The sequence below is a fragment of the Pseudorca crassidens genome, chromosome 16, assembly GCF_039906515.1.
Source record: "Pseudorca crassidens isolate mPseCra1 chromosome 16, mPseCra1.hap1, whole genome shotgun sequence".
Lineage (NCBI taxonomy): Eukaryota > Metazoa > Chordata > Mammalia > Artiodactyla > Delphinidae > Pseudorca > Pseudorca crassidens.
The window spans coordinates 1,247,292-1,272,423 of NC_090311.1; the positions used below are offsets into that span (position 1 = coordinate 1,247,292).

At 56.5% G+C, this 25,132-nt stretch overlaps 1 protein-coding gene across 1 annotated transcript in view; it reads left to right on the forward strand.

Moving 5' to 3' along the window:
* Positions 1-61: 61 nt before the first annotated feature.
* The window catches only part of STK32C (serine/threonine kinase 32C), an 83,037-nt gene continuing 57,966 nt past the window's right edge, over positions 62-25,132 (forward strand). The window contains exon 1 of the mRNA XM_067708979.1: positions 62-496. Within this exon, the coding sequence (XP_067565080.1) occupies positions 235-496 (262 nt within the window). The 5' untranslated portion in view covers positions 62-234. The remainder of the gene's footprint in view (positions 497-25,132) is intronic.

The following is a 25,132-nucleotide window of genomic DNA, read 5'->3' on the forward strand; positions in this document are numbered from 1 at the left end:
CCCCGCCCCGTCTCCGCCCCCTGCGCTCGCTCCGCCCCGACTCCTTCCCGCCGGCCCCGCCCCGGCCCCGCCCCCGCGCGCTAGCATTCGGCGGAGCCGCCCGGGCGGCCGGGACCCGCGAACGCCGAGCCTGGGGCGCAAGGCGAGCGCTGCCAGTCGCTCCAGCTCCTGCTCCTCGCCCGGCGGGCGGGCCATGTCCCGGACTCTGGCCGCGGCGCGCACTCCGGTCCGGCCATGAGGAGCGGCGCCGAGCGCAGGGGCAGCAGCGCCGCGGCGCCCCCCGGCTCGCCGCCCACCGGCCGCGCGCGCCCCGCCGGCCCCGACGCGCCCCCCGCCCCGCCGCCGCCCGCCGCCGGCCAGCCCCGGGCCAGGGACACGGGCGATGCCCGCGCGCAGCCGCGCCCTCTGTTTCCGTGGAGCAAGTGGAAGAAGAGGATGGGCTCGTCCATGTCGGCGGCCACCGCGCGGAGGCCGGTGTTTGATGACAAGGAGGACGGTGAGAACGGCCGCGGCGGAGACTCCGGGCCGCTCGCGGGGACAGCGTTGGGACCCGCGCCGTCTGGGGACTCCGCACGCTCTCGCAGCGGGGCCGCGGCGGGAGGATTTCTGCGGGTCGGGGCACCAAGGCCTCCCGGTGGGAAGGCGTCAGGGGCGTCTCGGTTTCCGAGGAAACTCGCGAACGGTGCTTGCGATGCCCACGCGTGTCTTCCGTGTCCAGTGGCGGCGCGACGGGCGGAGTAGGCAGGCCGTCCCTGCGGGGTGAGGGTCTGCGGTCGGTAGGCGCGAAGGCCCCCGCAGTAGCGAGGGCGCTGTGTTTGCATTTTCCTTTTCTGCGAGGTGTGAGCGCTCGGTTGTTACTCTGCACGTGAGGTGTGCCGAGTTTGCGAAGGGAGATGCCTGCCCCACAGGTGGCGCGGGGGCCCGGCCCTCGGAGCTCAGTGTAGGTGACGGCGCCGCGTGGCTGCCGGCGTGCCCACCTTTGCACTCAGACGTGCGGTGGAGGCTTGCGTTTGTGCAAAGACCTGCCCTTTTGGGAACTAGTTTGCCCTCAGGTCCCCCTGCAGGTAAAGCTAGTGACCCGGAGGTAGGCGCTGGTGGAAAGCAGGAAAGACCTGCAGGCACGCCTCCTGGAGCCCTGCCTGACAACGGCCCTTTCACTTAGCACCCTCGGGAAAGGTGGCTGTGCAGTGTCCGCCCCTGGGGCACTGTGATACTTTCACAGGCAAACATACAGCTCTTCTCTGCAGATGTCATGCAGATAAGTTAAATGCTACAAGATGACACATTTGATGTTTTTTTGACATTTTCTTAAAATAGTCGAAATATGCATTTTTCGTTTGTAGGCAGCCTGCAGAAGTAGGATGGATCTTTTATAATTTTAGAGCACAGCTCAGCGAAAGAGCCCAAGCTATTTATTTCTGATACATAATTTAAGCATTATAGGAAATTACAATAATACGACCTCAGGCCAGTGTTGGAGAATATGCAGGCCATGTGGGCAGTCCTCACAGACAGCGATGCAGAGCCTGTTGCTCAGGGGGGCCTGGGCTCTGATGAGCCTGGCCCCGGTCATCGAGGAGGGGCATGGTGCCTGGACTTGCTGGAGGGGCATCCAGGACCAGCCACGCCCACTCAGTGTGTTCTGGGGAGACCTGTCTTCGTGTTCTAACTTTGGAACACAGCTCACTGCTGGGAGTGCTTCCTATGTTATACGTTTTTGTTTTCAGAGTAAATATTCAAAGTGAAGAAAGCCCAGAGTGAATTAGGAACTAATCAGGAAGGAGATTTGCATCTAGCTTCTGGCTGCACGATGAGAAAACGTCTGAGAAATACATCAGATGTCTGATTTCAGCACTTGCTGGTGTCAGCTGAGAGCTGGCCACTCTTTCATGTCTTAGCATTATGCTCCCCAGGGCAGGTGGTGTAGAAAGAGAGAAATTGAGGTAGCACAGTGGCTGCCTTCAGCTTTGAAAGGTAGAATTTTTCTACCTGTTCACAGTGTGTTATGTCTCAGGATCCAGGGATCGTTAAGGAGGAGCCAAGAGCACAGAATCCAGCTGTGCTGCACGCGATCAGATTTGAGAATTATCTAACACGACCCCCTTCTCCCCACCCCTGTCCCCGTTTGCCTGAAGCAGGACGGCAGAGGTGCCGGCTCTTCTGGTCTCGTGAAGGTGGGCTGTTGGCTCGGCTGCAGGTGCTCGCTCTTTAGCACATGTGCCCATCATCACCTGCTCATCCCTGGGCATGGTGGCCACATCTCCAAACTGAACACAGCACGAGACTTTCCTGGGCTTTGTTTGGTAAGATTAGGATGCCAAGCCTGGCCCTGGTCCAATGGCCGTGGATGTGATCCAGGTGGGCGGCCACTTTGTTCCACTTTTATTCCATGTTTTCACGTTATCGTCAGGGCGCACACGACTTGGGAATCACAGTAGGTGTTTGCAGAGAGAATGTTGTGCAGCTCTTGGCCTGAAGCCTGTGGGTTTATTTAGGCAGAAGCAGTGGGGTTTGGAAAGGCGGAAGGCCAGTCTTTCAAGAGGAGAAAGGCTGCACCCCACCTTTCTTTCAGGGTGTGAAGACGTCCCCCCAGACAGGGAGGGTCCCACACTTCCTCGGCCCCGTGCAGGGTGAGCCGAAAGAGGTGATAGAGCTGTGCTGAGGACGTGCATTTACTGGGACTGCATGGTTGCCATGGCAATGTGAGACCTTCTGATGAATTTTTTAGATTAAAATACCCAATTAATATATCAGATTTGGTATGCAGAGAAAAGGAAAAGAGAAAATAAGAGCGCAATTTAACAGAGTGCCAGGTAGATTCCAACTACAAAGTGGAGTTACGACACGTGGGATCTTAAATGTCCCCCTTCCCTGTTAACCCTGAGGTGTCTGAGCCACTGTCCTTACTTGGCAGGTGTTGGGTGCTTGTTCAGAATTCTCTGGGCTTCCTCCTCACACCGGAACCAAGGGTCCCCTTTCCTCTTCCCGAAACCCCATGCCTCCTCCCGTGCGACCCCTCTTGGGCTTCAGGAGCAGTTGATTTAGGGGTTGACCTTGCTTGGGACCTGCCCCAGTGCTGCGGGGTGCTGGGCAGGCCCCTTCATTCCTCTCGTCTGGGTGTCCCCACGAGGGTGCTGAGTGGGGTTCCATCACTTTCTGCTGAGCAGCTCAGTAACTGGTAACTGGGGGGCACCCGCCGTTCTCAGCAGTCTGGCTAGTCTCAAACCTAACATGGTATTAGCTTGCTAGTGGGGGGCAACTAATCACCGAGAAGGTTTGCCTTTGCCCAGAGAACTGGAAATAAGGGAGCCCTCGAGGGCTGAAACGCCTGGCCTGGGTGTGTTGGGTGGGGTGGGCAGTAAGGCGGGACACGGGGCTACCAGAGTCTTATAACCTTTTCCAAAATTTATAAAACCTTTGTTTTTTTTTTAATTAAGAAGCATTAAAGTGTATAAATTTGTAAAAGAGTTTAAGACTTTGCTAAAATTATTCTATATAGGAAAACCAAGACATCGGTAATTTCAGCTCTGAGACCTATTAGCGTGCCTCTGCCCCAGCCTTTTTCTAGGAATGTACTCACACATCAGCCACAGAGCAACACTCTTTATGTCTTTGATACAGAAATGGGATCATGCTCCAAATACGGTTTGTCTCAACCTGCGTCTTTTACTTAGCGATGTGTCATGGCCGTCTATAGATCTGCAGCGTCCTTTGTTGGCTAAATTTACAATAGTGGTTCTCAACCCTGTGAACTAGACTCAGAGGATGCTCTTAAAAACTGTGGCTGCCTCCTCCGGAAATTCAGATTGAATTTGTTGGGGTGGAGTTGGGGGGCGCTGGGGCTCAGGCACCAGGACATAAACAGTTTACCAGTGAGCATCCTTGTATGTTCATCTTTGTACACTTGACATTATTTCCTCAGGATAACTCCTAGGAATGACATTGACGAGTCAGAAGAGTGTGCACGGAGTGTGGCTTGGTGCCGCTGGCCAGCTCCCTTGGAGATGGGCAGTCCCAGCACAAGACATGGCTGTCCTGGACGGTTGTTACGTGGCGGTGGCCAAAAGGATGGGGCTGCTGCAGGTGTGGGGTACCCAGACAAAGGAGGAGGTGGGGAGACCAGTAGCAGACGAGGAAACATGAATAAATGTAGTGAAGGGCAGGAGGGGCCAGAGGAGAGAGGAAGAGGGGGGCCTGTGTCCGGCGCGGCTGGCCGGGAGGGAGATCCCATTTGCCTGCTCTCGGAGCGCAGGCAAGTCCTCTTTCTCCGACCCTCACCGCCTCTGGGTGTTAGTGATGTCTGTGTTTTGACCGTCTGAAAGGTAAAAGGATTGTATTAGTGCTCCGAGTCTCTGATGACCAGTGAGGTTGGTAACGTGTTTCTTTGCATGTTGGGGGCGTTTGTGCTCTTCCTTCCTGAATTGCCAACTCCTACCCCTGACCTGTGCTCCCTGTTGGGATGTTTGCTGCCCGGTTTCTTTCCACGGTTCCCGGTATACAACGGCACATGCCCTGGAGCAGTCATTTATCTTTCTATGTTGCTAGTTTTCTTCCGTGTGGATGTGCTTAGTTTTTGTGTGGTCAGATTCGTCAAGATCTTCCTTTCTGGCAGTTTCTGGCCTTGGTGCCCTGTTAACACCAAGCACAAGTGATACTCACCCAGTTTACAAACCTGCACCTGCACTTTCTTCTAGTACTTCTGTGGTTTCACTTTTCATGTTGCAGATTTTGGTCGGTTTGGACTCACGCTGGCCACAGTGAGAACGGTTTCCTCCCGTGGGTCCTGCTCTTGCTTAGGCTGGGCACATTCACTGCCTGTTTCTGTCGAATTGTGAACGAGATCTTTGCAACCATCACGTTCCACCCTGGTTAGTGCTGGTAGGAAGGAAATCTTAACTTTGAAAAGTATCCGGCCCGTGTGTGGCTGCTCTGCTAAGGTTCCCGTTAGTCCTCATGGCTTTTGAGTTGATTTTCCCAGGCTTCCTGGGTGGTCGGTCGTGTCACCTGCCAGCAATGACTCGGTGACTTTACGGTGCTTATGCCCACTCTTCCCCGTCATGTGCCCAGGGCTCACGGGCAGCGGAGAGCGGTGCTGAGCGCACGGGGGGCTGACCCGATCGTGCTGATGGGGCCGTGGTTCCAAAGTGACAGTCTAGCCCTGTTTACTGAGTCTTTGACCAGTGGTGCGTGGACCTGAGTTTTAATAGGTGTCTCTTCCCTTCCCTCCTGACCCTGGGAAGAGGGGGTGGCTGGCGATGGGGGTGGCAGCTCTCTGTGTGGCCCAGGCTCGGGCTGATGGCAGTTCACACCCTGTCCCCTGCAACGCGGGGGCCTTGGTGGCCAGCAGCCTAGTGGCTGCAGACCCTGGGTTCCTTTAGCAGCTGGCAGCAACGGTGCAGAGGCCCCCGGTACAGGGGTGGGCATTTGGGTTCAAGGTGGGGAGGAGGTGTGTGGTCCCGGCTGGCCTTGCACCCCTGCTCCTGGATTCCCTGGGCTCCCACATGCAGTGCCAGGTGTCCCGGCGGGGCCGTTGGGTGGCGCTGAGTTTGCTGCGTTCCTGTGGCTGACGAGGCTGGTCTGGGATGGACTTGGGACCCACTGTCGTACTTTTTTATGTAACAAATGTCAGCTCTGCACGTCTATCCATCTGGCTGTGTGTTTTAAAATGCTAAAAATAAGTTGATTTTCTTTTAAAAATCTAACCACCCATCCTCCCAGTTGAGAAGTAGTGCGAGGATGCACTGGAGGTAAGTTTTGCTCAGGGCTTCTCTGTGAGGGTGGAGCCGCCCAAGGCCCCAGGATGGTCTGAGGGAGGCAAAGCCACGGACAAGCATTCATTCGGAGCAGGGTCAGGGCAGCTCACAGTGGCTCCTAAACTGTCAGGGTCCCCTGGGGACCTTGTGACAATGCGGATTCTGATTCAGCGGGTCTCAGGTGGGGCCTCAGGGTCTGTGTTCCCATCTGGCCCCAGACGGTGCCAGCGTGCTGGACACGGAGAGGACACACCCTGGGTGGGAGGGCTTAGCGAGGACCCAGCAGGTGGGTGGTGGAGTGGGCGTGGCCCCCAAGGCACTGGCCCGACGCATAGGGAGCAGCAGGGGGCCACCTGCTCTGGTGCTCCGCTGGGCCATGGCAATGGTGTTGGCAGTGGGTGGGAGTTTCCAAAGCTACTGCTCGTCCTTCGTCTGGAGATGGGCTGGCTCTTCCTGCAGAGGGATCTCATTTAGCTCTGTTCTTACTTCTGTGTTGTTCTTTTTCTCTGGGTAGCCTGCTACACACGTACCCAAAACATCAGTAGCATTTTGTGTCCTGCATTTTCAGGTGACGCTACAGCCTGAACTTCCCCCTTTGCAATGACTAGATTCTCACCCAGCTGTGGCAGAGGACGCGCTACCAGAGGCAGGTGGCCCCGGGCTGTATAGACGCCCCCCTTCTGGCCACTGTGTCCTCTTGTCCTGCTTGCGCTGAGAGTCCAGCCCCACGCCCGGGACGTGCCATGGGTGTCCCCTGTTCTAGGCCGCCTGAGCCCGGTGGTTCCTGTGTTCAGGGTCTGTGCTCCGTGGCCCCCATGGGTGTCCCCTGTTCTAGGCCGCCTGAGCCCGGTGGTTCCTGTGTTCAGGGTCTGCGCTCCGTGGCCCCCATGGGTGTCCCCTGTTCTAGGCCGCCTGAGCCCGGTGGTTCCTGTGTTCAGGGTCTGCGCTCCGTGGCCCCCATGGGTGTCCCCTGTTCTAGGCCGCCTGAGCCCGGTGGTTCCTGTGTTCAGGGTCTGCGCTCCGTGGCCCTGGTCCCGATTCCCCTGTCAGTAGGAAGCTCAGAACCAGATTTGGTGTCCGTTCACCTTAGTGTGGGAGCAGGCCTACCTGGTGTCTTTTTTCCTTCCCAGTCAGATTTTTTCTCCTCGTTTGAAAAAGATGTAGAACTGTGTGTTTCCTCCTCCCCGCCTCACTCTGCTATCGCTGTGTAGCTCTAGGTAGAAGTAAGGCTTTGGTACGCAGTGTTCCTGCGGGCTGGTGAGGGTCCGGTGAGTGCTGAGCCTTGCTGTCCCGCAAGCTGTGTGCACGCCCCCTGCAGCCCTGCTCCTGTCCCCCGGGTCGGGGCCACACGTCGTCCATGATGGCTCCTCTGGGGCCTCCTTCCCGCCTGGGGGGTGGGCACACGCTGATCAGCGGCCTGCAGAACACGCTGGGCCCGCCTCTTCCCCAAACACTGGCCGGGCCCAACGTGCTGAATGATTTTAGTGCTCATAATTGGAGAAGCTACAATTAATAAAATTATTGTTATTTTTAAAAACTGGGAAGCCTGCTTCATCAGAAACTGTTTTGCCCGTTGACCTGGAATCTATTATCTAAAAACCAAGGCAGCTGACCGAGATCAGTGTGGCTCCGTCCAGCCCCAGCTGCGTCATTTGTCCCCACCCTCCGCATCCCCAGGTGTGACACAGGAGCCTGCGGTGGCCTCCAGCATGCGGCCCGAGCAGGCGTGGCCGCAGTCTGCACTGTGCAGACCCGGCTTGGTGTTCTTTAAGTCGTGAAGCCAAGGAGATGATGTGGGTGAGAGTCAGTGTCGCCCCCAATTTATTAAAAATAGGAGCTGAGCACATTCAGATTCCTGGTGTTTACACGCTGACTAGGGAGGTCTCTGCTCTCACATCACGGCTTTTCCTTCACGCGCACCAGGCGGGGCTTGTCACCGAAGCCAGAGACGAGCAGCTTTGCGCTTGTGTGTCTGTGAGTCTGTCAGGCCTGGCAGGACGCTGAGCCTTCTCGGGCACCAGGCACACCCCCCACCCCGCCCCGAGCAGGGTCCGAGGTGCTCAGTGCTGTCTTCCCGGGCCCTGTGTCGGACTCGGGCCCGTTTCCGGAACGCCCGGCCCCTGGGAGCCGGGAGCGGGGTCTTGGTCCCGGTAGCTCAAACCGGGCACTGTTTTATTATTTATTGCTGGTAATAAAAAACCCCCAAACTTAGTGACTTAGCAATGACCATTTTTATCATTTCTCAAGATTCTGTGACCTGGGACTCTAGACAGGGCCCAGTGGGGATGGGTCCCCTGCTCCGCACGCCGCCTGCAGAGCCAGAACGCGCTTGGGGGCTTCCCGTTCACGGTGCCTCGTGATGGCTCAGAGGCCTCAGGCTGGTGGAAGCCTCCGCGGAGTCGTGTCCCTGGCGGGGGCGGGGGGGGGTTCCTGGGGGGAGGAGTGTCCTTAGTGGGGTGTCCCTGGGGTCTCAGTTCCTGCTGGCGGCTGCGTATCAGTTATCTATGACCGCTTAGCACATTGCCCGAGAACGTAGCGGCTTAAAGCGACACACATCACGTCCTTGTTTTGGGAGTTGGTAATTCTCGGGGGCGGCTCAGATCCCGGCTGCGTGCTGCACTGTAGGAGCCCCTGTGGCTGTCCTGGGGTCGTGTTTGTTTGCATTGTCCCCGATTCTTTCCTTTTTTCTTTTTCTCCCTGTCAGGGTCCTCTTGTGTTTCTGAAATCATATTTTAGCTCCTCAGGCAGAAAGGATAATTTGCAAAGTTATTACAGGACTGAGAGAGGAGAAAAGGAGGAAGATAAGACAGAAAGGAGGGAAGATGCAGAGAAAAGGGGGGTAAAGAAATCACGCGCTGAAGAAAGGGTTGGGCCCCAGCGTCCGTGTGCTTGTGCATGGGCTGGCGTGGCCCTGCCCGGTGGCAGATCTGCCTGGCGCTGAGGGCAGTGGCAGCTGAGATGGAGCAGCGGGTGGGCAGCGGCGGGGTGGGTGGCTGCCGCCCGGACAGCTGGGGACGAAGCGGAGAGGGAGGCCCGGGCTCTGTGCCCCGTGGAACTAGAGTCGGACGGTGGACCCTCAGCCGTGTGGATCCCGAGGCTCGCTTCCAGAGCCCACGGCACTTGGAATGTGCCGGAAGCAAGGGGCTTAGCCAACAAAGAGCCCCGGAGCTGGGCCTGGAGCAGACCCTGTGCTGGTGCCGGGCGTGTGAACCATTAGAGCAGGAAGTGGTGGGAGGGACCGAGAATTGGGGGTCAACTCCTGCTGTCCCAGGCTGCCCCCCAACGACCTCAGCCCCCCCTCGCCCCCCGCTGCCCTGGGCCCCTCTCCAGCGTCACTGACCTTACGGGAATCAGCGGGCGGGAGCCTGCGGCTCCTGCCTCCTCACAGTGGCCGCGCACCCGTGGGTGCCCTCCTGTCCGGTGACCGGGCATCATTATTAATAGTGCCTCCTTTTGCTCTTAGACGTGTCCCAGTTTGGATGATAGATTATATGGCTGCCCCTCTAGCTGCCAGACACTGTTGCCAGATGATCCTTTTTTCCTTTATAGCTTTTTATTATATAACGGAAAGTGACAAGAAAAATATTAAGACTTTCAGTGTCTTATGTAATCTCACCACTATTATAACAACCATTTGCACTTTTTCGTATCGCCTTCCAATCCATACTTGAATACATACAAAATATATATTACTTTTAACAAACTTTTTTAAAGTAAACTTTGTTTAGAACATTTAGCTTTACAGAAAAGTTGTGAAGGTGGTAACAGAGGGTTCTTGTATATCCCACGTGGTTTCCCCTAACGCTAATATCGTACCTTTGTCATAACTAGGGAACCAGTGGTGCGACATGGTTGTACTAGTCAGGGTTCTCTAGACAAACAGACCAATAGAATAATAGCGTGTGTGTGTGTGTGTGTGTGCGCGCACGCGTGTGTGTGCATGTGTGTGTGTGTACACACATATACTTACATACAGGTATTTAAGGAGGTTTATTAAGAGGAATTGGCTCAGGCAGCTGTGGAGCCAAGAAGTCCCGCAACCTGCCGCGCGCGAGCTGGAGCCCCGGGGGAGCCTGTGCCGTGATTCAGGGCGAGTCTGAAGGCCTGAGACCCAGGGGAGCCAAAGGTGTGGTCCCAGCCTGAGGGCAGGAGAGGATGAGACCAGGGGTCGCTGCTCAGCAGGGCGGCCGGAGAGGGGGGCCTCCCTCCTTCCTCCGCCTTCTGTTCTGTTGAGGCCTCAGGGCACTGGTTGACACCCACCCACATCTGGGAGGGCCGCCTACCCTTCTGAGTCCCGGGTTCAACTGCTAATCTCATCCAGAAACTCCCTCACAGACACGCCCGCCCAGAACACTTTAATCTGGGTGCCCAGGGCCAGTCAAGGTGACATGTGAAATCTCTCAGTAACTGAAGCCGTAATTTATTGAGGTTTGACCTGTTTTTACTGAATATCCTTTTTCTGTTCTAGGATCCCACCCAGAACCCCACATGACATCTAGCTGTCCCTCTCTAGGCTCCTGTGAGCTGTGACAGCTTCTCAGACTTTCCTTCTTTTGACGACAGTGACGGTTTTGAGAATAGCTGGTCGGATATTTTGCAGAATATCCTTCAGCTGGGATTTGTGACGTTTTTCTCATGGCCAGACTTGGGTTATGGGTCTTTGGGAGGAAAACCACAGGAAAGGTAACCTTCTCGTCACGTCCTGTCAAGGTCCATACTCTCAGCACAACTTATTGCTGCTGACGCTGACCTTGATCACCTGGCCGAGGTCCTGTCCGTCAGGGGTCTCCGCTGTCAGGTTACTCGGCCCCCCTGTCCACAGTGTGCTCTTTGGAAGGAAGTTACACTGCACTGCCCACACTTAAAGGGTGGGGGGTTAAGGTCCACCTCCTTTAGGGGAAGGTAGTTACATAAGACTATTTGGAATCCTTCTACCCAGAAGATTTGTGTATTCTTCCCATTTACTTTGTTCTTCAGTCATTCATTTGAACCCACGTGGACTCATGGATGTTTGTTTTATGCTTTGCATTACGATCCAATACTGTTGTGTGTGTTTATTTACTTTTTGGTCAGATTGTCCAGCGTTAGCCGTTGGAAGCTCTTCCGTTGGCTCCTGCGTCCCTCTGGCCTGCTGTCCTCACTGTTTCCTGTCTTTGCTTCTTTCTGAGCACTTCCTTACTTTCTGGGACTAGAAGATGCTCTAGGCTCATCATGTATATTCCCTGACCCAACCCTAGAATCAGCCAGTTCTCCAGGGAGCCCTGGTCCTTCTATTGGGGAAGGTGTTAGAAACCAAGATCTGGGTGCCAGGTGTGCTCACCATTACTGAGAGATAATGATCTTTTAAAGCACAGAGCTATCTATGTAAAATAGACAGCTAGTGGGAAGCGGCCGCATAGCACAGGGAGATCAGCTCGGTGCTTTGTGACCACCTAGAGGGGTGGGATAGGGAGGGTGGGAGGGAGACGCAAGAGGGAGGAGATATGGGAACATATGTATATGTATAGCTGATTCAACTTGTTATACAGCAGAAACTAACACACCATTGTAAAGCAATTATACTCCAATAAAGATGTAAAAAAAAAAATAAAGCACAGAGCTGACTGCACTGCTCCCTGGCGTAAGGCTCTGGGGTCCCCCATCACTGCCTTTGTTTAACTGAATGTACCTACTGTGCTCCTGCTCTGTACACTGCAGGCGGGAGGGAGTGTGAATTGATACAACCACTTGGGAAACTGCGTGGCGCACCATTTCTGAGAGAGAGCACAGCCCTGACGTCCAGGAGCTCGCCTGGACCTCGCCGCTGGCCCTGGCATTCTCCTGCTGCACGTGAACGATTTCACAGAGCGCCCGCAACAGACCCCTCTGACCGTGGTGGGTCAAGACAAACACAGGAGCCCTCCATAAGCCTTTTGGAGCGCAGACAGAAACGTGACCATTGTCCAGGCCCAAGTGACCGGACTTCCTGGGTCCTGGCCGCTGCTTTGCCAGTTGCAGTTCTCGCTTCACTCCTCTCAGCCTCTGTAGTGGGCTTAAGGTGCCCAACCGTAAAGTCACGCAGCCTCCAGACAGTGTGGGGCCGTGCTGCTTGAACCCTCCTGAAGGTCACTGACGTGAGCGCAAACCTGACCCTCACAGAGATGCCCCTGTTCTCCCTGTTGCAAGGACGGTACACGGGTGTGTGCAGCCTTATGCTGTCTCTGGTGGTCTTTGGCTGGGGGCATGGACACCTGCAGCCCAGGCTTGCATTCCTAGGTGGGACCCATCCAAACGTGTACATCCGTGCACCCAGAGACGCACACACGGGAGTCCGCACAGCACGACGTGTGGTAGCCAGAAGCTGGAACCGGACCAAGCGTCCACCGACGTTACTCGGACGAGCGAGTCCTCGGGTCTTCGTTCTGTGCATCCTCTGTGCCGTGAGAGTGAAGGCCTCATGGCCGCACCCCACACGGTGCACCTCTTAACCTGCTGCCGAGGGAGCGAGGGTCCCCGCTGCTGACTCCGTGCTGACAAGCACAGAAGCCAGGGTGCTGGTCTGTGCCACAAGATGTCACGCCCATGTCCCCCTGGGGGGCACCAGGGTGCCCTGTTGTTTGAGCTGAACGCTTGTCAGATGTGCACGTTTTCTGTACGTTTGTTATACTCTAATCAAAAGTTTACAAGAATATTTAAAAAACCCCACTGGTGTCCAGCCTCCCATCTGGCAATTCTGGGGCTGGGGAAGAGCTGTCCAAGGTACAGGCTCTGGGTGGAGGCGAGAAGCCTGCAGGTCAGGCTCCTGGGACTCCAGGGCTGAGCTTGAGCTGTGCACTGTGCTGAGTGCACGTTTCATAACTGTTGACTCGTCACATCACAGGCCCCCGAGGGTGGACAGGAGTGAACCATGTGTTTTGGTGTCCCCAGGGTAGAGACGAACGCCAGGTGTGCAGAAGACATTCGATGTGGGGCTGGGGAGAGAACAAACGCCTGCCTCATGCTGCCCGTGTTGAGAAGCTTCGATTGATGCCGTGGCCTCATTCCTTTGCTCCCCATTTTCAGCAAGACTCTTTGACAGCACTTTGTTCTCTCAGGTGCCAGACCTGCCCTCCAATGCTCCCCTGAGCCTACAGTAGCCAGGATTTGTCCCCACGGCCTCGGAGCCCTAGTGAGGGCTCCCTGCATGGGGCGAAGTCTGACGCCCAGTTCTCAGCTCCCTTGTCCTGGACCCACGGCAGAGCTTGACCCTCTGGGCCCCTCCCAGCTTCCTTCTCTTCCCGCAGCTTCCAGGATGCCCGCTGCCCTGCTGTTCCTTCTCGGCCCCTCTTAGGACCCTTCTCCCCTCCCCGCCACGGTGACGCTGGAGCACCTGGGGCTCCTGCCCGCTCCCTCCTTTTCTGCTGCGCTCGTGCGGACAGTCTCACACTTTCAAATATCATCCATGTGCCGGCGACTCCAGGTTTTATCTGCAGCCCGGACCTGCTTCACACGTTCCAGACTGTTCTGTCCAGTCTCTGGCTTGTATATCACAGATATCTCCTGAACGCATTCACACCTGCACCCCTGGAGTCTCCTGGCTCGCTGACCTCTTCCTTCCAAATGCCCCTAGACCCATCCGGGAGCCCTCTGCCACGTGGCAGCCCCTCCCCGCCCTTCATGTCACCTTTGCTCTACCTTCCAAAGCATGGACTGCCTGTGTCCCTCCCTCCCATAGGCCCCGGGCACCCCATGCCCCCCCCTCCTGCACCCAGCACCCTGGTCCCCGCCCCTCCTCTGCACCGAGCACCCTGGTCCCCGCCCCTCCACCTGCACCCCGCACCCTCGTCCCTGCCCCTCCTCCTGCACTCATCACGCTGGTCCCTGCTCCTCCTCCGGCACCCAGCACCCTGGTCCCCGCCCCTCCTCTGCACGCAGCACCCTGGTCCCTGCTCCTCCTCCTGCACCCAGCACCCAGCACCCTGGTCCCCGCCCCTCCACCTGCACCCAGCACCCTGGTCCCTGCTCCTCCTCCTGCACTGAGCACCCTGGTCCCTGCCCCTCCTCCTGCACCCAGCACCCTGGTCCCCGCCCCTCCACCTGCACCCCGCACACTGGTCCCCGCCCCTCCTCCTGCACCCAGCACCCTGGTCCCTGCTCCTCCACCTGCACCCAGCACGCTGGTCCCCGCCCCTCCTCCTGCACCCAGCACCCTGGTCCCCGCCCCTCCACCTGCACCCAGCATGCTGGTCCCCGCCCCTCCTCCTGCACCCAGCACCCTGGTCCCCGCCCCTCCTCCTGCACTCAGCACCCAGCACCCTGGTCCCCGCCCCTCCTCCTGCACCCAGCACCCTGGTCCCTGCTCCTCCACCTGCACCCCGCACACTGGTCCCCGCCCCTCCTCCTGCACCCAGCACCCTGGTCCCTGCTCCTCCACCTGCACCCAGCACGCTGGTCCCCGCCCCTCCTCCTGCACCCAGCACCCTGGTCCCCGCCCCTCCACCTGCACCCAGCATGCTGGTCCCCGCCCCTCCACCTGCACCCTGCACCCTGGTCCCTGCCCCTCCTCCTGCACCCAGCACCCAGCACCCTGGTCCCCGCCCCTCCTCTGCACCCAGCACCCTGGTCCCCGCCCCTCCTCTGCACCCAGCCCGCTGGTCCCTGCTCCTCCACCTGCACCCAGCACCCTGGTCCCCGCCCCTCCTCCTGCACCCAACACCCTGGTCCCTGCCCCTCCTCCTGCACCCAGCACCCTGGTCCCTGCCCCTCCTCCTGCACCCAGCACCCAGCACCCTGGTCCCCGCCCCTCCTCCTGCACCCAGCATGCTGGTTCCCGCCCCTCCTCCTGCACCCAGCACCCTGGTCCCCGCCCCTCCTCCTGCACCCAGCACCCTGGTCCCCGCCCCTCCTCCTGCACCCAGCACCCTGGTCCCTGCCCCTCCTCCTGCACCCAGCACCCAGCACCCTGGTCCCCGCCCCTCCTCCTGCACCCAGCATGCTGGTTCCCGCCCCTCCTCCTGCACCCAGCACCCTGGTCCCCGCCCCTCCTCCTGCACCCAGCACCCTGGTCCCCGCCCCTCCACCTGCACCCAGCACCCAGCACCCTGGTCCCCGCCCCTCCACGTGTGCCTCTGACCTCTGCAGGGCAGTGTATCCCAAGGGCATCCCCTCATTCTCTGCTAGGAGTCCAACGTGATGCTCTCTACTGGGCGTCCTCCACGCCAATGGCCCACCTAGCACCCAGGGGTGGCTCTCTGTGTGGCATCTGCCCACAGCTCCTGCCCAGAGCATCGCATGGCCCGATCCCCCCAGCGGCCAGGAGAGCAGCTGGCCCAGTGTTTTGGCAGCAGGGTGGGGCAGTGATTTGGCCAGAGCACGGATCACCATGTCTCCTTCAAACCTTTGCACGTCCTTCTCCCGGGAGGCCCACTTTACAGTTGTGCCTGGGGACCCACCGGGCCCCTACCAGGCCCCTGTCCTGCTTTGCTTTCTGGCACTTAACCCTGGCAACTGTGTACTGCATAGCCTGTGACATCTGCGTTCATCTCAGCCCCTGGCCCCAGAGTGAACATCCCACGGGGCGGGGTTTTACCTCCTAGGTTCCTTCCTGTATCTCACGTGACTCGACATCACCTGGGTAGGGCGGGAACCGAGTGAACATGGGGTGAGGGGGGCTATATGCCCATGACTCTCCTGAAGGGCCCACTTCGGGGCAAGCAGTAAGACACCTCAGAGAGAGGCCTTCCAGGGCCCTAACTCGCCCCGGACAGCACGACCACTCTGCTGAATTAAGGCCCAGGGCACTGTTCCTTCCACAGTGCTTTCTGTGTCAGGCGGCAAGGGCCCCGGCCTTGGGGGGCCAGGCGTAGGGCGACCCCACCTCCCTGGGCAGCAGGGGCCTATGTCCCTGTGGACGGTCAGACCTGGGCTTCCGTCCTTGCTGACTCCGTTCCCCCTTCTCTGACGCATGTGCCTTCTGTTCTGGGCTGTCAGGACATTCAGGTCAGGCCCGCTGGTCACCGGAGAAAGAGGCGCAGAAAGCTTGGCTTTAGGACGAGCCAGGGAGCAGCAGCTGCAGGCCCAGGGCGGCTGCCCAGCCCGATTGAAGGAGGCACAGGTGTGAGGGAGGGGTTTCGGCAGCTGCGGGCGCCACTGCCCCGAAAGTCCTTTCCCTGAGTTAGGCTGGAAGCTCTTGCACGTGGGCTGGTTATGAAACACACATCTGACTGGAGCCGAGAGTCTGGTCGATGGGATGCCCGCACATAGGGCCAGGGCGGCCTCCCTCCGCAGAGGGTCCTGGGGCTGGCAGTGCCAGGCTGTGCCCGTAGGACCCCCGGACGTCCACAGGCCTGAGAGTGGAGGCTGCCCTGTGCTGCATGGAGCGGGGCTGCTTCCAACCTGGGCAGAGGCAGCAGTGCCGGCGCTGGGCCCAGTCGCCCCGGGGGGCAGGGCCATCCCGTGCGCGGTGGGGGAGGGGGCTGTCAGCAGCTGACTCTGATGCAGGAGCACACCCTGCTCCGCGTTCCTGACAACTCATCATGCCTCCAGGCATTGCCACGTGTCCCCTGGGGGTGACACCGTCCCCCAGGCTTTTCTGGGGCTGCAGCTGGGGCTGCAGCTGGGGAGCGCATCGAGGCCGTAGGTGCCGGGCTGGGGCGGGCGGTGTCGCTTCCGAGTGCCTTTGGGGGTCCCGGCCCCTGGCCAGGCTTCTGGGCCCAGAAAGGTGCAGACGGGGCGGAAGAGGCTCCGAGAAGCGTTGGCCCCCGTGGGTGTCAGCAGTAGGCCAGGCCCCAGGTCCCCCCGTGTCCCCTGCACCAGGCGCCGCAGCCTGGCCTCGCTTGGCTCATTCTGCCGACTCCAGCGCCTGCTTTGGGGGCTCCAGGGTTGAGAACTCTAAGGGCACCTGGGCTCTGCCTGGGGTTCTGGGGTTAACCTGGGTGTGCGTGTGTGCACCGGCATGTGTGTGAATGTGTGTGCCTGGGGGGTGCACGCCGAGGCCGGGTTCACAGGCCGCTGCCCTGGCTGTCCCGCCTTCGTGGACCCCTTGTCCCCGTGAAGGTGCAGGTGCCGTGGTGGCTCTGGCCTTCCCGGGGCGGGGGTGGGCAACCCTCGTGGGCTGTTGCCGCCGGTGTTCTGTTTCCTTGCGTCTTGAAGGAGTGTCTGGAGTCGTCGAGGCCCCGGGAGGTTCCGTCTCTGAAGGACCCCATGGTCTCCTGCAGGGGACGCCCTGGACGTGGGGCGAGGCCCAGGGTTTGGGTGGGGAGGCAAAACCGGCGACTGACCCCGTGTGGGGCTCTGCCTCCTGCCCCCTTCTCTGCTGGGATGGCGGGGGCGTGGAGACCCACGTACCTCCCACTGGAGCGTCCAGTCTGCAGGGGCCGCAGGTTAGGAATGGCCGTCTCATGCACACAGGCAGGCCTGGAGCCTGCACGGGCTGTGTCTACCAGCTCTGAGGCCGGAGGCGCCATGCCGAGCTGCAGGGAAGGTCAGAGCCACAGGTGGCAGCTCGCAGAGCTGTGCATCGGGCTGGGAGGCAAGGTTTGTTCAGCACAGCTTAACTTGGGGCTTATCACTTCCAGGGGCAGGGACTTGTCCTGCCCACCCTCCCCCGGGGATGACACACGTCTTCTGGCCCCGTGTGTGCAGCCTTGGAGTGAGAGTACTGTGGGCTGAGGGGGCCGAGGGGGCAGTGGTCGCCTGGAGCCAGGTGGGGTGGGCCTGGCCTTGGACCTAGGAGCTGTGTCCAGTGGAATCTCTAGAAGCCTTTACAAAACGAACTCAAGTTGCTTTTAATTAAAAAAAAAAAAAAAAAAAGCGATGCCCCAGAGAATGCAGGTTCACTCATGTGCAGATGTGTTAATTGAAAGGTTCCGAAGGTTTGTTAATTACACTTCCGTCAGCAGTTCCTTCTCTCCCAAGTGCAGTCACTTTCCATCTTGTCAACGAGCAAATGATGGCTCCCGCAGGACAGGCCTCAAGAGGAGTGCGGTGGGGGCAGTTCTGAGATGGGTTGCGCCTCTGCCCCTGGGCCTCCTGGTGTTGGGGGCCTGGGGTGGGTGGCCCTGGGTGGGTGACCCTGGATGGATGTCCTGGATGGGGTGGTCCTGGTGTGCTGGTCCTGGGTGGGGCAGCCCTGGGTGGGTGGCCCTGGTATGGGACCCAGGCCAGTGCAGAGACACCTTCTCTAGGGGTTTTTCTCCACTTCTGGAACAGCCACGGTGGCGGGGCTGCCTTGTGTTCACTCTGGACTCCACAGGGCCTGGCACCTAAGAAGCTCTCAGTAAATGCTTGTTGGACTTAACTAAACTGGACAGAAAGAGACAACGGAGGACTCAATGTGGGTGTGCTTAGACCAGCCCCAGCTGGGGGCTTTGTGACCGACGGGTGTCGCCATCTCCTCCAGGGACTGTTATGGAGTGTGCCGGGGGCAGACGCAGCCCAGCCCTGCTCTCCTTTCTGGCTGGGTCCTGGGAGTGCTCATGGGGTCTGGGGTAAAGGCATATGCTGGCCAGAGGGTGGCCAGCTGGTACTGCAGAGGCTCTGCAGGATCTGTCCAGCAGGCGTGGCCACATCAGTTGCTGTGGAGGACTATACAGTTACCCCCAAATTATGCCTCTTATGTTGGCAGACGAGGGGCATTTCCAAACATGATGAACAAAAGAAACAAAGAGAAAGTTTGGTCTTAGGAATATCCGCATTTCCCTGATGACTAAGGCTGTAGATGACTCTTTCATTTGCTGATTGGCCCTTTGTGCAGTTGTTGCGTGAAGTGACTGTTCAAGTCTCTCACCCATTTTGTGTTGTGTGTGTGTCATTAATATCGAGTTGTAAGAGTTCTTTAAACGTTCTGGATTCAAGTCCTTGGATGGATGTGTTTTGATTAGTGCTCTGTTTTGATTAGTCATTTCTGTGTCTTGTCTAGGAAATCCTTGTTTACCCTAACGTCAAGTTTGGATCTAGGATAACTTTCAAATTAATTTTTGTGTGGAGTGTGAGGCAGGGGAGTTCATTTTTCCCTGTGTGGGTACCCAGTTATTTCAGCAGCATTCTTTGAAGAGACTTTTCTTTCTCTACTGGATTACTTTGGTAACTTTGTCAACAGTCAGTTGATCTACATATGTAAGTTTATTTCTGGAGTCTCTTTTTATCTTTCCTTATACTGATGGCATGCCATCTTTATTATTGTAGCTTTATAGTAAATCTTGAAATGAGGTAGCATACATCATCCAACCTTGTTCATTTTCCACATTTATTTTGGCAATTCTAGATCCTTTGTATTTTCTTACAAATTTTGAATCAGCTTGCCAATTTCTACAAAAATGTCTGCAGATATTTTGATTGGGATTGTATTAAATCTACAAATCAATTTTAGGGAGGATGGACATTTTAGTGATACTGAGTCTTCAATCCATGAACATGGTATGTCTCTCCATTATGTAGGTCTGCTTTAGTTTCTCTCAGCAATGGGTTGCAATTTTCAGTAAACAGGTCTTGTACATCTTTTATTAAATGTATCGCCCAGTATTTTATGTTTATTTGATGTTGTAGTAAGTGGCATTATTTTTATAGTTTTGTTCTTAGATGTTTTCATTGCTGGTACATAGAAATAGAGTTAATTTTTAAAATCAGTTTTATTGAAGTGTAATTAACATAAAACCAAATGAATCAATTGTAAGAATGTGATTCATTGAGTTTTGACAGATGTATATAGTCGTATAACCACCACTGCAGTCAAGTGTGGAGTCTCTCTACCACCCCAGGAAGTTTCCCTGTATCCCTTGACAGCCAATCTGGTCATGTGCTGGGAGGTGGGAACCAGTGCTGCATTTCGTATCACTCCCTTTCAGTTCTTAATGGTGATTCTGGAAAAGGAGATGTTTTTAATTTTGGTGAAGTCCAGTTTTTCATCAGTTTCTTCCTTTATGGTTTGTTCCTTTTGTGCCCTTTCTAGGAAATATTTACCTAACTCATGGTCATAAAGATTTTTTTCCCTTTGTTCTAGAACTTTTATGGGTTTGTTTTAGCTGTTAATTTTGTTTATGCTCCATTTCAAGTTGATTTTTGTATTGATAAGAAGTAAGGGCCAAAGTTCTGTCTCTTCTTTCCTCCTCCCATTCCTCCCTCCCTCCCTCCCTCCTCCTCCCATTCCTCCCTCCCTCCCTCCCTCCTCCTCCCTATTTCCTCTCATTTCCCTCTTTCCCCTCTTCCTCTCCCTCCTGCTTTGCAATATGACATCTGTTTGATCTAGAACCACTTGTTGAAATGACCATCCTTTCCCCCATTGAAGTTCCTTGGCATCTTTCTTGAGAGTCAGTTGAACTTATAATCGTGGGCCTATTTCTGGACTCTATTCTGTTCCATTGATCTCTTTCTCTATCTTTACACCAATACCACACTGTATTGATTATTGTAGCTTTAAAATAGGTCTTGAAAGCTGATATGTTTGCCCTCCAACTTAGTTCTTTTTCCAAATTGTTTTGACTATTCTAGATTCTTTGTCTTTCTACGTACATTTTAGAATCATTTTGTCAGTTCCTAAAATAAGCTGGCTGAGATATTGATTGGGATTGCATGAAACCGTTGGTCAGTTACAAAGGAATGGGCCTTTTAACACTCTGAGTTTTCCAGTCCATGAACATGGCCTGCCATGCCTTTATTCTGGTCTTTGATTTCTGTCAGCATGGCTTTGTAGTTTTCAGTGTGCAGGGACTGCACATGTTTTGTTTAACTTATCCCTACATATTTTATGTTTAAAAAATAAATTGTTGCATATTGACTATCCTAAAACCCTGCTGAACACGCCTATTCTAGTGTCTTATTTTTAGATTTCCTAGGGTTTTCTATGTCACTTGTGAATAAAAGACAGATGTATTTCTTCCTTTTTACAACTTTATGCCTTTTCATCCTGTCTAGACATCCAACACAAGGTTGAAGAGAGGTGGTGGGAGCAGATATCCTTGCCTTTTTCCTGATCTTAGGGAGAAAGTGTTCAATATTTCACAATTAAGTATGATGTCAGGGACTTCCCCGTTGGCGCAGTGGTTAAGAATCCGCCTGCCGATGCAGGGGACACGGGTTCGAGCCCTGGTCCGGGAAGATCCCACATGCCGCGGAGCAACTGGGCCTGTGCGCCACAACTACTGAGCCTGCACTCTAGAGGCCGTGAGCCACAACTACTGAGCCCGCGCGCCACAACTACTGAGCCTGCGCTGTAGAGCCTGTGTGCCGCAGCTACTGAAACCTGTGCACCTAGAGCCCGTGCTCCACAACAAGAGAAGCCACCGCAATGAGAAGCCCGCGCACCGCAACGAAGAGTGGCCCCCGCTCGCTGCAACTAGAGAAAGCCCACATGCAGCAACGAAGACCCCAAAATAAAATAAATAAAGTATGATGTCAGCTGAGCTTTTTCAGAGATTCCCTTATCAGATTGAGGAAGTGTCCTTCTTTTCGTAGTGTGCTGAGTTTTTTGTTTTTAAGTCATTAATGGTTGTTGAATTTTGCCAAATGCTTTTTCTGTATCTGTGGAGATAACCTCCTTTATTCTGCCAATGTGTTAAACTGCACTGGTTGACTTTGGAACAGTATTCCAATCTCACATTGTTAGGATCATGTTTAGATATTGCCGCATTCCATTTGCTAATATTTCATGATTTTTACATTTATACTCACTAGGGATATTGGTCTAGATTTTCTTTTCTTGTGATGTCCTTGTCTGGTTTTAGTATCAGGTTTATGCCAGCCTCATAAGAGGGGTTGGAGGTGTTCCCTCCTCCTCTGTTTCCTGAAAAAGTTTGTGTGAGGTTGGTGTTATTTCTCTGTTAAATGTTTGCTAAATGTCACCAGTGAAGCCATTTGAGCCTGGAATTTTCTTTGTGGGAAGGTTTTAATGACGAATTCGATTTCTTTGATAGATATGGGGTATTCAGAGTTTCCATTTCTTCTTGTGTTGGTTTTGGTAATTTGTGTCTTTCAAGAAATGGAACTTACCTCATTCATCCAAGTTGCTGTGTTTGTTGGCATAAAGAGGTTATTTTTCTTTCAGTGTCTGTAGTGATGCCTCCGTTTTACTCCTGATGTCAGTGTTTCATGTTTTCTCTCCTTTTCTGTCTGTCAGTGACAAAGAGGAATGATGAAATCGCCAGCTCTGTTGGTGAGTTTGTTTCTTCCTTTTGTTCTGTTGGTTTTGCTTCAGACACTGGGTCTGATTTTGGCCGCATACACATGTGCTACTGCCGTGTCCTTTGGGTGACTTGAACCTTTTATCCCTAAGAAATGTCTGATGACGTTCCTTGGCTTCAAGTCTCCTTTGATGTTAATGTGGCTTCCTGGTTCTTTAGTTGGCGCTTGTGTGAGCAACCATTTTCCACCCTTAACCTCTCACCTCTGTACGTTTAAGTGGGAAGTGGTATCTTTATATATAGCACATGGTTGACTCTTGCTTTTTAAAATCCAGGCTGAAAATGCCTGCTTTTTAATTGGAATGTTAATCCAGTTACTTGAACATAACCGTCCATACATTTAAGGCTACAATCTTGCTATTTTTTCTACTTTTCCATTTGTTATCCCCATCGATTGTTCATCTTCAGTCTCCCATGTTAGAACATAGACCCCTTGAGGGGAGGGGATTGTTCCTTGAATACATGTACTGAATCCCCCTGTCTCTGGGATGGGTGGTCCCGGTGCTGCAGCCCTCGGGCTGTTTATGTGCATGGAAGAGGCCGTGTGGTCAGCAGTGTCTGTGCGGGGTGCCCGCACTGTCCTGTGGTCCCACCTCCAGCCACGCCTCCTCACCCACGCGGCTGATGTCCGTGCCTCTCCTTGTAGCCCAGCGAGCCCCTGGCCCTAGGTGTGTGGTCTGGGTGGTCTCAGGCCTCTTTAATGCCATATCCTGGCATCCGTGAGATGCCTCCCTTCCCTCGGCCAGTGGGGACCCGAGGCTGCAAACGCCCAGAAAGTCCGCAGCAGCGAGTCCCAGAATCCGGAGAAACTGCAACAAAGGAGGGCGTGTCTGCAGCCAGACAGCTGCTGGTCCTGAGCCGGTGGCTCCCCGTCGGGAGGGGCCGCGCCTGTGGCCGTGGTGGTGGTGGTGGTGGTGGTGGTGGTGGTGGAGTGGGGTGGGGTGGGGGGGCACTGGGCAGGGCCTGCTGGACACTGGTCGGGGAGAAGCGGGTGCCATCTGGGACCGTGGGGAGGAGAGGTGGGCGGCGACAGCTGGCCGTGTCCACGCTGTCACCGCCGCGGCGGAGCCAGACTGCGTGCTGTCACCGAGCCCTCAGCTCCCTGCCCCTGGGGTGCTGGGTCGTCTCCATGACAGCCTCCGTCTGCACCGTCCTCTCCCTGCAGAGGCCTGGGCTCGCAGCAGACGCTGGGGCTCGGAAAGCCGGCGGGCCCTCCGGGCTTCTCCGGCTGGTGGGGAGAACGGTGCCCCCCACCTGCTCCAGGTAGCAGGCCGGCCCCTCACCTGCCTCCTCAGCGCCCGGGGAGTATGGGCGGCCGCTTCCAGAGGAGGCCGGGTGCTCAGAACACGTGCCAGGAGCTCCCGCCTTCCTCCCACGTGGCCCCGGGCCTGCCCAGCACGATGCTCCCTTCCCTTCGGGCGTCTCTGCCCGTTTCGGGCCCCGGGGGAAGGGCGTCCGGGCTGTTGGGTCACACGGCCAGGAAGGCCCGCCGGGGCACCGGCTCGGCCTCGGATCCTTGGAAGCTTTGAGCCTCAGTGACAGTTCCCGTTCCAGTAACCCCTTCACCCGCCAGCCCCGCCCTGCTCTGCTCCGTGTCCGGGGCCCGAAGCCGCCCCGTGTGCAGTGAAAGGGAGGCCTTGCCAGGGCTGTTTCACGCGGTTCGCAGATGCTGCGACGAGGAGGCCCCGCCCTGGGTCTGAGGCCTCGGCTGACTGCTGCTTGTGCCCGCTCCGGCCCCGCCCCTTCCCACCCCACGTGGCCCCCACCTGCGCTGCCCGGGCCTCACCCTTCTCTCCCCTGTGCGCCCGCACCGGGTTTCCTGCGTGATGGGGTGTCTGTGTTGGTGGTGGCCCTTTGTTGCGAGGGGCAGAGGGTGTGAGCACCCTGGACCCAGAGAACTCAGAGCAGGGCAGCCGCCCAGCCTCCGCCTCCAAGGGGTGGGCTCAGGGCCTGGAAGTAGAGCAGCCAAGCTGTCATTCATTCGCCCCGTGCCTGCTCCCGGGTCGCTGCACCTTCCCTCTGGCGACAGAGAGGAGAAGCAGAATCGCCTCCTCCGGCCGAGTTCCATCGAGCAGTGGCAACTGGCGGTTGGGACATTTGACCGGGGGCCCCTGACTCATCACAGGTTAACCGAGTGATCAGAATGCCCTTTGCTGCATCTTGCTATCGGTCCTTTTGCCTTTACTGTGTTTCTCTCAAGTGGGGGCATCAGTGTGCTCCTTAGTACATTACCCTCCCCCCACCACGAGCCTGAGACATCAGGTCCCCAGGCACAGGTACCCACGGGGCCACTGCTCCCTTCACCACGGAGCTGTCTCTGAGAGACCGCGGCACTCTGTCTGGGGGCGGCGGTTCCTGACACCTGCAGAAGGCGACACAGGAGCCTTTTCGGTCGCGGCTGGCACTGGCTCCGCCGGGGGACACGTGGCCTGGGGAGGGGGTGGCCCTAGTCCGCTTGCTCTCAGCAGTGGCGGTGGGTGGTTCTGTGGAGCCCTCGCGGGGGCAGCAGTCACAGGCGCCTCTGAGGTTGGGCTCCGGGTGTTTGCAGCCTGGCCAGGCTCTGTGTGAGCACAGCGTTGGGGTGCAGTTCAGCGCCTCTCCCCCGTCTGCCCTCCCGCTGAGTGGTGCTGTGTGTGCCTGATGGGGCGCGAGGATGGCGTGGGCCGCAGAGCACGGCCCCCTCACCTGCACGTGGGACTGTGGTCTCACACCCTCCCTTCCCTGCTCAGACGGTGCCTTCGGGGGCTGGGCCGGGACAACCGCGTGGGCTAGGGGAGTCGCATCCGATGCTCAGCTTCTCCTGCTGAGGCCTGAGGGTCCCGTGGTCCCCGAGCCCACCCTGTAGGGCCGCAGCCCTGTGAGAAGTTGCTTTCCTCGTACGGTGGCCTGTGAAAGCCTCTTGACCAGCTGCAGAGTGGACACACCTCCATCTGTGTAGCCATTTTCTCAGAGGAAGATCTTAATTTCCTAAGACAATGTTTCCAGTGCTTTCCAGACTGGGTTCCAGGACCATATTCTTGGGCTGGGTGAGAATATATTTTTTTTTTAAAAAAGGTCGTTCAGGGAACTTCCCTGGTGGTGCAGTGGTTAAGAATCCGCCTGCCAGTGCAGGGGACACGGGTTCGACCCCTGGTCCGGGAAGATCCCACGTGCCGCAGAGCAACTAAGCCCGTGCACCACAACGACTGAGCCTGCGCTCTAGAGCCCGCGAGCCACAGCTACTGAGCCTGCGAGCCACAACTACTG